The 12,382-nt window shown below is 52.6% G+C and overlaps 2 protein-coding genes and 1 pseudogene across 5 annotated transcripts in view; 1 reads left to right on the top strand and 2 right to left on the bottom strand.

Annotated features, from left to right (window-relative positions):
- Positions 1–4,169, bottom strand: part of DNAJC14 (DnaJ (Hsp40) homolog, subfamily C, member 14) — a 10,091-nt gene extending 5,922 nt beyond the window's left edge. Inside the window, exons 1-3 of the mRNA XM_011926169.1 lie at positions 4,084–4,169; positions 2,884–3,028; positions 629–2,097 (exon numbers count right to left, since the gene is read on the bottom strand). Coding sequence (XP_011781559.1) covers positions 629–2,041 — 1,413 coding nt within the window. The 5' untranslated portion in view covers positions 2,042–2,097; positions 2,884–3,028; positions 4,084–4,169. The remainder of the gene's footprint in view (positions 1–628; positions 2,098–2,883; positions 3,029–4,083) is intronic.
- A 471-nt stretch (positions 4,170–4,640) lies between these two features.
- LOC105500616 lies at positions 4,641–9,537 on the top strand (annotated as a pseudogene). Its single transcript, XR_001000054.1, has 6 exons — positions 4,641–4,748; positions 5,479–5,734; positions 6,357–7,020; positions 7,093–7,113; positions 7,950–8,029; positions 8,149–9,537. The product of XR_001000054.1 is annotated as a transmembrane protein 198-like (transcript).
- A 168-nt stretch (positions 9,538–9,705) lies between these two features.
- Positions 9,706–12,382, bottom strand: part of MMP19 (matrix metallopeptidase 19) — a 9,742-nt gene continuing 7,065 nt past the window's right edge. Inside the window, exons 6-9 of one of the 3 annotated variants that reach the window (XM_011926164.1) lie at positions 11,880–12,014; positions 11,119–11,283; positions 10,834–10,961; positions 9,706–10,660 (exon numbers count right to left, since the gene is read on the bottom strand). In XM_011926164.1, the coding sequence (XP_011781554.1) occupies positions 10,322–10,660; positions 10,834–10,961; positions 11,119–11,283; positions 11,880–12,014 (767 nt within the window). In that variant the 3' untranslated portion in view covers positions 9,706–10,321. Of the gene's footprint in view, positions 10,661–10,833; positions 10,962–11,118; positions 11,284–11,773; positions 12,015–12,382 lie in introns of all 3 variants that reach the window. The other 2 variants (XM_011926163.1, XM_011926165.1) reach the window with 2 other exon arrangements.

Raw genomic sequence — 12,382 nt, 5'->3', positions numbered from 1 at the left:
CTACTAAAAATACAAAAAATTAGCCGGGCATGGTGGCAGGCGCCTGTAGTCCCAGCTACTCGGGAGGCTGAGGCAGGAGAATGGCGTCAACCCGGGAGGCAGAGTTTGCAGTGAGCTAAGATCGTGCCACTGCACTCCAACCTAAGAGATAGAGCGAGACTCCTTCTCAAAAAAAAAAAAAAAAAAAAAAGTTAATCTTCACCTACCCGTTAACTTTCTACTCTGCCTTCCCTTTATTCCACTCTCCCTAAAACTGGAATAGAAAATATAGGAACAGGCCAGGAGCTGTGGCTCACACTTGTAATCCCAGCACTTTGGGAGGCTGAGGCAGATGGATCATGAGATCAGGAGTTCGAGACCAGCATGACCAACATGGTGAAACCCCGTCTTTACTAAAAATACAAAAAAAATTAGCCAGGCATGGTGGTGCGCACCTGTAATCCCAGCTACTCATGAGGCTAAGGCAGGAGAATCGCTTTAACTCAGGAGGCGGAGGTTGCAGTGAGCTGAGATTGTGCCACTGCACTCCAGCCTGAGCGACGAGCGACGAGGTGAGACTACATCTCAAAAAAAAAAGAAAGAAAATATGGGCACAAAAGAGAGGAATAGGAAACAGAAGGGTACTCACCATCACTGCCAGCTGTCTATAGGCCTTCTTCAGTTCAACATCTGATGCTGTGGCCTCAACCCCCAGTACATGGAAAGGGTTTAGCTCATCCTCAGGAACCCCAGTCATGGTCAAGAGTCGAGCCACTTCCTCTTCAGGCTGGCAGTAGCGCCCACTAGCTACAGGTGCATTCCCCTGCCTATTAGTATTCTGCTTGACCCAAGGCAACTCCAGCCAGCCCCACTGAACTATTCTTACCAGCCGCTGCCATGGCCTGCTATCTCTCAGCAGAGTCAAGCAACGCTGCAAGGCTGGGGAATCCAGCCAACAGAAGAGCCAGGTGGCCTTATCCCTCCAGCCTAACCGGTCACCTAGTCCCACCAGAAACCGCCATCCCAACTGTAGAAAGCCCAAAAAGACAGCCAGAGCCAGGAGCAGCAAAGCACCCAGCAGCTTAAGAAAACGGGTAAACAATCCTACTCCACAGTAAAACCCCTGGCTTAGAAACTGAAACATGACCTGGGCCCAGCCCCCCAGCCGCCCTGTCCAGACTCCCATCCAAACTCGAAAAAGGTCCAAATCACTGCTTTTCAGCTGCCTGCATGCATAGATGAGATGGCCACAAGTTTCTACGTGCTCTCCCACCAATACCAGCAGTTCAATCAGCCACCAAAAGCCTGCCTGTCCAAGTTGACATAGTTCCTCAGCTCCCCACAATCCCAGGCCTCTGCGCTTATCTGCTTGACTTCGTTTCCGGCCCAGCCGATGTCGACCAGGGGACCTGGGATCCCTTCGTCCACCCTCCCGAGTATCCTCCTTCGTTGGGAAGCGGTGCCGCTGTCTCCGGGATGCGGGTTTCTTTCCGCTGGACACACGTGAAAAATCACTGGGGAACTTAAGAGATTCTTCATCATCATATTCCTCTTCCAACTCTTCATCTTCCCCCAAGGCTGGAGAGGTACAGTGGTGGCAAAAGTTGCTAGAAGAGCCATTTCCTCCCTCAGAGTCAGGCCCTTCTGGAATTCCAGGTGTTCCCTGGCAGTTGCAAGCAGATGGAATGGAAAGAAAAGAAGGGTTCCCATCCTCCTGGTACCCTGCCTCATCATCTTTTGAGAGTTCCTGGTCCGCTCCTGACTCTTCTTCTGAAGATGTCTCACTCTGGTCAGGGTCCTCTGCATCTCTAGGTGGTCCTGGACCCCTTGGGGGGCCATGGCTTGGGTCCAACCAATGGGCTGGGTTTGGGTGCTGTGTGTACTTAGGACCAGAGTGGTCTGTGAGGCAGCGGGTACCATTAGGAGCAGTCCCTGCTGAGTCCCTGAGTCCTGAGAATGAAGGTATTTCAGGGTCCACGGAGGGTCCTAAAGTCCTGAGGGAGGCACCACCACTGTGGTGGGCTCCACACAACCCTCTTTCTCCGGGGTGCTTCTGGGCCATGACCCCAGGGCTTCCTGAGGGTCTTAGGTCACAGCCATCATGGTGTGTTCTGATGCCTGTAACAGGTGTCAAGGTGGACACGGTCAAGGATGAGACCAAGAGAGGAATTAAACAATCTTAAGTAGTGGACACATTTAATTCATTCACCTCCCTTGTTTTCCCAAGTTCTTTGGGGGCATTCGCTATTCCTAGCAATAAGCCAAAACTAGACTCACCACAACCCTGCTTGCTCCCTCCCCTCTCCTCCAAATCCCCTAACTTTTTCTTCTTTCCCCAGAAAACTATAACCTTCAATCAGGGAAAGAGGGAGGTACCCTAAAGGGTGTGGTCGGGGGAGGGTGGGTCACTCTTAGGAAAATGGGAAAGGCGGCCGGATAGGGGGCCACAGACTGCCAGTAAAGGGTGGGGGCCGTGCGGCCCTGGAGGAAAATCTGGGGGCGGAGCTTAGGGCTGCCCCTAAGAAAGACTACCAGGGAACCCACCGGCTATGTAGAAGGGACGAAGGTGGCCGGGCACGGAGGCTCACGCCTGTAATCCCAGCACTTTGGAAGGCCGAGGCGGGCGGATCACGAGGTCAGGAGTTCGAGACCAGCCTGGCCAATATGGTGAAACTCCGTCTCTATTAAAAATACAAAAATTAGCCAAGCGTGGTGGCGCGCACCTGTAGTCCCACCTACTCGGGAGGCTGAGGCAGAAGAATCGCTTGAACCCGGAAGGTGGAGGTTGCAGTGAGCCGAGATCGTTCCACTGTACTCCAGCCTGGGCGACAGAGCGAGACTCCATCTCAAAAACAAGCAAGCAAACAACCAAAAAAAATAAAAACAAAAAAAAAACGGACGTACCGAAGAACGGCGGTAACTCCTCCCCCTCGAGCCGCCCGGCCTGGGGCCAGGGTGAGCTACGAGAGCCGCTCTCCCGGCTCCGCCTCCCGCTCACGCTCTGCTTCCGCCTTCCGTCCCCGCCGCCGCCGACCTGGGCCTACTTCCACTTCCGGGGTCACCAGGGAAGAGACGGGAAGGAAAAGAAATAGTGGTTGGCTGAGAGGCGAGCCAGTCCAGCTAGCGCTGCGTCGTCCACGGAGGCGGTCCTAAGGAAGTACTGGCCCCGCTATTTAAAGACCCCTCCCTCCGCGTGTGGGAATAGGATTCCCGCAGGTTGCACCGCTGGAAGCAAGGCAAGTGGGCTCTGCACCAATGCCTGCAGACTAAGGGCAGACTCTCAGGGTTGCTCTGGGTGTATTCCTGGGAGATGGAGGGCAGCCACCGAGCCACACGTAGTCTGTTTCCCTTGCAGACAAAACCGGGGAGCTCAGAAGAATCACTGCCCTGATCCCTATCGCGCTGGCAGCTGCGAGGACAGAGGCCCCTTTGTATCCTGCGGTGCGGAGGTGGAGCAGAGGAGAGGGTGCCCCGGACTGGCCCTCACCCTCGCCCTCGCCCTGCAGCGCTGCCCCTCCTTTCACAGCAACCCACGGCCTCCCCCTCACTTGACCCAGCTGGCGAGCTGCCCCTTATACCTGGATCCGCCCCTCGGGACGCAGCTCCCCAGGCCTGATCACCGAGCGGTGCCTAGGAACTGGGAGCGTAACTCAGCTCGGCTCAGAACCTTACCCGAGAGCCAAAGAACACTGAACTCATCTACATGCTGCTTGACATCTTATCTGCATACCAAGCTATTTGGTGGACGTCCACATGCGCCCCCGACTCCCGTTCCGTCGGTCCCCTCCTCTGCACACGCCTCTAGCCTTATAGCTCTCCTGTCAGTGCCCCTTCCAGGCCCCGTCTTGATCCGAAAGTTTTTCCACCCATGAACCCCCCGCTGGCGCTCCCAGACTAGCAAAAGCCCCTTCCCTGGGTCCACGATCCCGACCACCCGGCTCTCCAGGAGACAATACTCCAATTCTCTGGGAAGTGGAAGAAACCAAGCTGGAACTAGGGGGGCGCTGGGACCCCTATTGGGGCTTTGAGAGCTTCCGGTTGTCATCTCCTAAGTATTCGGAGACCCTTCTCCAAAACTCTTGGGGTGACTCTCAAGACTCTTACCTGCTATATAGTTGGGGGTCTCTGGTCCTGGACTAGAGCAGTAGGCAACCTGGGTCCCCCCACACACAGGGGAAAGAGTTGGAGGGGCCTGCCTTGTGATGTCACCCCCCTCCACCTACCGCGGGCGCGCGCGCGCGCGCACGCACGCACACACACACACACACGCACGCACGCACACACACACACACACACGCCCTGTCCCCTTTCTCCACCCCGCAAGCTAGTTGCATTTAGCTCACAGAGCCTGAGCTGCGACTTGAAAGAGTTTAGGCAGCAACAGAGTGGCCCTGGAGGTGCCCTCGACCGACAGCCGACCCCTCGGCGTCTAGAACCTCCGAGCGGGGATGCAGCTGGGGTTCTAGGGAAGCACTTCCACCCCCTCCTCCTCAACCCTGGCAGGGTGGTGAGTAGTTAACATCCCCTCCCCAACCCCCATCTTGTGCAGGGTCCCCAGAATTCCAAGCAGATTGAGGAGAGGAGCTCCGAGAGCCAACCCTCCAGCCTGTAAGGACCTTGATATGCAAAGGACAGCTGAAGGAAGTAAAGTGCCTGCATTTATGCCACTTCATTCCCACAGTGCCCGAAATGCCAGCTCCTCCTTGGTGTTCTCCTTTCAGGATCTGAATTCAAATCCCACTGGCAGCCCTGATACTGCTGGGGGAAGGGTAAGGTAGGAAAATTCCCACCAGTATCCTAAGGGGAGGTGCGAGTGGCTACCAGGATGGGAGATGTCTGTAGGCAAAGTCCCTGCTTATTCCATGAGGGGCTGTGGGATTAGGACTGTGACTGGATGTCCCTTCCTCCAGCAACTCCATCTCAGCATGAAGCTGAGGCTTTAAAACCCTGACAAACTGTGGGTGTGTCTCTACTTAATTCCTCCTTCCAAACTCTTGGTGTCTGGTTTTCTCCCTCTTTCTGCCCTGTGGCTGGAGGAGCTGTCCCGAGACCCTACCATGACTCATACTCTCCTGGTCTCCCTTCCTCTCCCCTCTCTATTAACCTCACCCTTCCCAATCTCGTGGGGTAGTATTAAGTCCCAATCGCAGATGGGGCAATAATGTCCCTGCCCCCCTCCCTCCACACATCCAGGGCTTCTTGTTCCTTCCATCCTCACCCTGAAGAGCTGCAGGGTGGTGCGGGCAGGCAAAGGCTCATTACTTTGTAAGATTTTCATTACTTTATAAGATTTCCTTTTACATTTTACTTAAGTGTCCTTGTTTCAGGGAGTGGTAAAGACAGATCCTGCTCCTCTCAATCCAATCCTGTAGATTTCTTCAGTTACCTCAGCAGGGTCATACTGGCTTCTGAAATGGGCACCATTATTTAAAATAAATAGAGGTACAGAATCCTCAAGATTTATGGGCACCGAAGTTTCTGCCCCGTGCCCCCCTGCAGGTTTCCCTATCCCCTAAAGACATTCGTGGATGGATGAGAGGAGCTGACATCTCCCCCTCTGTGACCACTTTCTCTTTGGCCCTGGAGGAAGTCTTGCCGCCCCTGGCTGTGACATCTGACCCCAGGCCCTTTAATCAACAACTCCCAGAGCCTCCAGACCCAAGATGTGTTTTGGAACCCCAGGACAATCCTGAACTGGCATCTGCCCTGGTGTGTGCCCTTTGCTGCTGCTTTGGAATCATCTACTGCTGCTTCGGTGAGGGCAGGGCCAAGGACCTAGGGGGCCATTGCCCAAGACTATCACCCTCAAGGATGATGCCAACTTTCCTCCTTGCTCCTGAGCCATCTCACCTCCCTGCCAGGGGTTCCTACCTCCAGTGTGGCCCATGTTGCTCTGGCTGTATTCCTAGGCCTGTGTTGTTGCTCTTGCCAGCTTCTTGTCCATCCTCCATGCCCATGCCTTGTAGCTCTCACTTCTGGCATCTATCATTTGCCCTTCTCTTACCTCCTACCTGAAAACCCCATTCCTAAATTATTCTCTATGTTTCAGGCTTCTTCACTCTTCCCCAAAAACCTGAATCATCTTGTGCTGATTTTTCCCTATCTGCTATCCCTGAAAGGACTAGACCTTCTTTCTATCCTTACTCCCCTCAATGTATCCATCTTACCTCTTGATTTTCCCTCCCATTCCCTCACAGTTCCAGAAACAGGGACTCCCCGACCCTAAGCTACCCCTTTCTGCCCCTGGGTTTGAGGTCTCTTGATGTGCTGCTCCTGTCTTCTCCTCTAGTGAGCCATTCCTCTCCCTTGGAATTCATCAGAGTCATCCCCATAGAGCCCCGTTCCTGCCTCTCAATGCCTCCTGCCTCACTTCCCAGGCTACCGCTGCTTCAAGACAGTGATGTTTCTCTCCGGTCTGCTGTCAGGAGCTTCCTACTGTGCCACAAGGTGCGGGTGCTGGAGACACAGCTGAGCCTGGAAATGAGAGTAGGCATGGCTGTGGTCATCACCACAGCACTCTCTACGTAGACCACTCCTCTACGGCATGGTCACCATGCTGGTTCACTGTGTTGGGCTCTTATTAACTGGTCTCCTGCTAGGCCTGACCTTGGGTGCTGGAGTCCTGCTCTCCACTGAGCCTATCTACCAACCACCTTCAGCATGGGTGCCAGCTGGGGGGCTGGGGGGCTGGAGGGCCGGCGCTGCTGGGAACCCTGCTCACACTTGGGTGGTCACGTCCATTCACAGTTCTGAGCACAGCCCTGCTGGGTTCTGCAGTGTTTGTGGCCTATGCTGACTAATTCCTGGAGGGGCTGGCACTGGGCAGTCGGCTGGGCCAATGCCTGTAGACACTTCCACCCTTGTCTTCTCTCTGCTGATATAGCTGGGTCTTCCTGGGGATTTGGCCAGTCTTGGGGGCCCTTGGGGCCCTGGTCCAGTAGAAGCTCGTGCCTGAGGAACATGGAGGCCATACCAATGGTGAGTTAGTGCTGTGGTACAGAAGCAAGGTCATGCCTGAGCAACATGGAGGCCATACCAATGGTGAGTTAGTGCTGTGGTACAGAAGCAAGGTCATGCCTGAGGAACATGGAGGCCACACCAATGGTGAGTTAGTGCTGTGGTACAGAAGCAGCCAAACTGTGCCTACTCATGTCCCCAGTTCCTAGACTTGAGGAGGGGAAGGGGAGAAATACATTTGAGGAAGGAGAGTTGGGGAGGATGTCCAAGGTGAATGGGGCAGGGCACTGAAAAAAAAAGTTGAAGGAGTCAGGGGAAGCAGGAAAGAGTTACAGAAGGAAAGGAGGATCCCAGGGAAGTCTAGGAGGAAAGAATAGAATTCCAAAGAGTTTCTTTTAGAATAAATGGGGGGCCGGGCATGGTGGCTCACGCCTGTAATCCCAGCACTTTGGGAGGCCAAGGCGGGCGGATCACGAGGTCAGGAGATCGAGACCATCGTGACTAACATGGTGAAACCCTGTCTCTACTAAAAATACAAAAAATAAACTAGCCGGGCGAGGTGGCGGTCGCCTGTAGTCCCAGCTACTCTGGAGGCTGAGGCAGGAGAATGGCTTGAACCCGGGAGGCGGAGCTTGCAGTGAGCCGAGATCACGCCACTACACTCCAGCCTGGGCAACAGAGCAAGAGTCTGTTTCAAAAACAAAAAAAGAATAAATGGGGGGAAGATGAGGCTTGAGAGAAACATAACAGGAAGGTCAAATGGGTTTCTTTAGAATGTGTTAGGATTCAGGTCTAAAGAGGCCTCCTTGAGTCTTTATTGCCCCCTCCTAAGCAGTGGTCTTTTTTTTTTTTTTTTTTTTTGAGACAGAGTCTCACTCTGTCACCCAGGCTAGAGTGCAGTGGCATGATCTTGGCTCACTGCAACCTCTGCCTCCTGGATTCAAGTGATTCTCATGCCTTAGCTTCCCGAGTAGCTGGGATTACAGATGTGCACCACTATGCCTGGATCCCCTCTGGGGTGGGGCTTTGTGAGGGCAGTTATCGGCACCAGCTCCCTGCCAATACCTGGAGCCCTGCTGACAGTCTCACTCCAGTGAGTGGGGGGCTTGGGGACACCCTGGGCAGATGGAGCAGAGGGCATATAGGATGGTCAGGGTGGGAGGGGGGCTCTGACCCAGGCCCCTCCTTCCTCTCTGCCCTGTGTCCCTCCAGAGTCTTCAAGAGTGCCAACTGGGACCAGGACCCCAGGCCACAGCCCCCTACACCGTCCTGGACCTGGATTCTGACTGTGGTTCCACTGTACCCCTTACCTTAATCTCTGGTTCTAACCAGACCTGAGCCTAGACTTCCACTTTTGCCCTTACCCCTGTGAGGGCCTGGGAACACTAGATGGACAGGGTTTGAGTCACAGGACCTGCACATAAACTTCCCCACCTCTTGGACTTGGGGATAGGATCTGTGCCTCAACCCAGACCAGCCTTGTAGGGATATGTTCCAAGAACAGAGAAGAGTCTTATGGGAAAGGGGGAAGAAGGAAAGTATGAATATTTACCTCTGACCAATAATAGAGGTACCCTAGTCTCCAAAGAAACTGACTACTGAATTCCCTCCAAGCCTTACCTATATAGCCTTCTTTTTTTTTTTTTTTTTTTTGAGACAAGGTTTTGTTCTGTCCAGTGCCGTGGCGTGATCATAGCTCATGACAATCTTGACTTCCCCGGCCCAAGCAAGCCTCCCATTCAGCCTCCCGAGTGGCTGGGACCACAGGCGCCACACACAGCTAATTTTTATTCATTTGTTTTTTTTTTGTTTTGTTTTGTTTTTTTTTTTTGCAGAGACAAGGTCTTCCTATGTTGCCCAAGCTGGTCTTGAACTCCTGGGCTCAAGTGATCCTCCTGCTTCAGCCTCCTAAAGTGCTAGGATTATAGCCACCGTACCTGGTCTTAAAATAGCCTTTTAAATATCCACCTCAGCATGCCTCACAGTGGTAAAAACAAGCGGTTTTTGTTTTGTAGGATCAGGGAGCTTCGAAGGCATTTGATAGCTTTTTGATGGTAAGAAGGGCTCTGAGGAGCTCCAAGATACCCCAACCTCCAGGCACTTCATTAGAGGGTAGTTGAGTTTGTTTGACCTTCCCCCTGGGCCCCATAGGCTTAAACCCCCACCTCCTACCTCAGCTAGGAGCACTATCTTCCATGGTGCTTCCACTTTTCTCCTCAACCTGGGGAAGACCACAGGGCAGTGCCTGCCTCAGGACCTGCCTTCCCCAAAAGCTAGCTTCTTGCTCCGAGGAGAGAGCATTGGCCACCTGCCAGAGTCTTGCGCTTTGCCCAAAGGAGCCTGGTCTTCAGGGCTGCATAGAAGACAAGTGCTTTCTCTGCTTCTCACTGTGGGTGGCACTAATTTCCTCCTTAACCAGAACTTTGTTCCAGCCACTAACCCATTCTAACTCTTCCCCCTCTGACTCTCCTGCCCAAGGTCTGTTCCTGGTTTCCCAGATGCATAAAGGAAGACATATCCCTCCCCTGGGCAGCAAGGCTACAATGAGGGAGGGAGAACATGGGAGCATGTGAATAAAATGGCATTAAATACTGAACCAGGAGTCCAGCCTCTGCTGTTGCTGCTCTTTTCTTTCTCTGCACCCCAAAACAAAGAGCTAACCATCTTGACAAATCCTCTGTCCCCTAAAGATCTAATAGAGGTACCTTTATCATACAGACTACTGTAAGAGTTATACAGCCAGCCAGCTAGAGGAAGAGCTGTTCAGTCTTCTCTTATGAACATGGAGTTAGCCTTTATTAAACACAAATGTACCAGATACTGTGCCAGGCACTTCACATACAGTATTTCATTTAGTGCAACAATCCTGCAGGACTGGTGTTAACCTAATGTTCCAAATGGGGAATCTGAGGTTCAACAAGGTTAATTAGCTTGCCCATAACCATAAGCACATAAATGTGATTCTCAAGGATTCCAAGGCCCTTGCTCAGTTTACTGGCCAAACCTTGGCCAGTTCACTGGCCATGCTGTTTTCTTGCATTTTATGTAAGAAGAACAGTTCCCAGGCATCTGCCTCCACCATTGACCTCCAGAGAAGAGATGACACAGTTGGAAGGGCTGTCTAAGACAGACAGGAAATGGAGTTGGGGGCCAAATCTGAGTTAGGGGAGCACTTCTCAGGATTGAAAGAGCACAGGAGAGTGGTGGCTGGAGCTGGAGCTGTTACAGGCCTGAGGTCTACAGTCATGCCCCTGCTACAGCACCTGTGAGGTTCAACTAAGCAGACAGGTATTTCATGCAGGTATTAGGCCTCTGGGAGGGAATGAAAGGGTGGGTGGTGGAGCCTGAGGGCGTAATGTCTAAGACTGTGTCTGTGGGTGAGCAGTCAGTATTCAAACGTGGTATCTGTGGCTGAGAGAGTGGTATCCAAGGTTGTGCCCATACCTGAAGGAGTGGTATCCCCACCTGATGGGGTAGTGTCTACAGTCTGGGGACGACAGTGCATCCAGTTGTGGGCAATATTTCTGGGATAGCCTTTCTCTACTCGAAGCTGCTGATTGAGGCGCCAGTAGACTTTGCCCTTGAAGAAGAAGACTCGGCCATCTTGCCAACTCATAGCAGCCGAAGGCTGGTTTGGCACTCCCGTAAACAAACCCTTGATTGGTTTGGGGTAGCTGCTGAAGTCAGTTCGGGCCAGCTCGTCCCACTGCCAGTACCCAGAGCCCTGGATATGGGATGGGTGGGGAGAGGAAGAGGAGAAAGCTTAGGACCCCCAGAGGTCTATCCCCAGCCCAGTGCAGCTGCAGAACATCTCCCTTCAAGCACAAGCTTTGATTCTCAGTATAAGATAGCCCACCCCTCCTAAGAAGGGATTTGCCCTTGCTTTGAACTTTATACCTTAAAGAGGAACACCTTTTGGTTGAGAGGCCAATAGAAAGCTGCATCCAAGTTAGGTTCTACCCTATTCAGCTTCTTGGGGAAGCCAGGAGACATCTTGAAATTAATGTAGCGCCACACCTTGTCTCCTGAGAGCATGTGAGGAGAGAACAAGTCACCTCTGTCCTCAGGTGATAGCTTTTGGTCTCCTCCGGTCCACCCATTCAGAAACTTCTCATCTCCCCCCCCTTTTGTAGTTTAAGATTAGGTCCTCCTCAAGTAAGATACTGTAACTAGCCCCCTTACCCTTAAAGAAGTGAATCCATTGTGTTCGAGGCGAATAGACAGCAGCATCCAGGTTTCCAGGGAGCCCCTCCCAAAGGGCAGACACTCGGAACAAGGGGCCGGGTCCTGAATCTGATACAGTCCACACGTAGTCCCCCTTGAAAGCATAGGTCATCCCACGGGGCCCTTAGAGTAATGGTGTGTCAACAAGTCAAGAAGACAGAGGTCAAGTAGACAGAAACTTGGGGGTATCTCAGGCTGACTAACAATTTGCCCTCTCCCTGCAGGCTGATTCTTCAAATATTCATTCAACTTTGATTCAAGGAGAAAATTAAAGGCAGAGAAAGAGGACTCAGAACGCTTTGTTGCTCAGAGCATTTCAGCTTTGGTCTACTCAACAAAAGTCCTGCAGATAACTATTCCTCCTTAGGAACCTCAGCCTCCCCTCCAAGTGGCTTCCTAGTTGTCCTTCCGACCAGATGCAACACCCTCTCTAACAGGCCATTTGGTTAATGTAGTTTTCTCCATCTTGCTGCATTTCCAGATGTGTTCTAGTAGCCCTTAGAGGGTGGCAGCCTTGGTAAGTGCCTGCCTAAGCCACCTTTAATTTGGCTCTGAACTCTCCCTCCCCATGTCACATGTCTCCTTCCATGGTCATTAATGCCTGGGATCTAACCTCCATTGCTCATGCTGAAGTCCCATGTCACTCCCATATGTCCAGGCCTCAGGATCAGCAGGCTGCCCCCACTGCCTGCCAACAGCCTGGAGGGGAAGGACCTCACCCAGCATCATGGCATCCAGTTCACTACTGCAGGGGTCTGGCATGGGACTGGGTTCTGTGGGCACTGGGGACACAGTGGGCATGGGCAGCTCTGTCTTTTCTTCTTCCTCATCCCTTATCACTGGACTCTTCTTGCCTATAAGGTAAAGTAATGCTGCTTAGGGAGAGAACTCACAGCACCTGTCCTCCGCACCAGTCTCCTGTAAGTTTTGCTCAGGGGCCCCGTACAGAGGGGAAAAGGGAATCCTAGAGCGTTGTCCTTTGTGGTAGGCAATATTATGTTGATATCAGTGGAAGACACATTATAGGTTTGAGAAGCACCAGAAAGGGAGAAGGAGGATTGTTAGAATGTGCATTCTTGCTGGGTGTAGTGGCTCACACCTGTAATCCTAGCACTTTGGGAGGCCGAAGCGGGTGGATTGCCTGAGCTCAGAAATTCAAGACCATCCTGGGCAACATGGTAAAACCCCGTCTCTACTAAAATACAAAAAAAAATTAGCTGGG

The sequence above is a fragment of the Colobus angolensis genome, unplaced genomic scaffold (assembly GCF_000951035.1).
Source record: "Colobus angolensis palliatus isolate OR3802 unplaced genomic scaffold, Cang.pa_1.0 Scaffold67, whole genome shotgun sequence".
In the NCBI taxonomy this organism is placed as follows: domain Eukaryota; kingdom Metazoa; phylum Chordata; class Mammalia; order Primates; family Cercopithecidae; genus Colobus; species Colobus angolensis.
The sequence above is the reverse complement of the archived record's forward strand: the minus strand, read 5'-3'. Positions and strand labels throughout refer to the sequence as shown.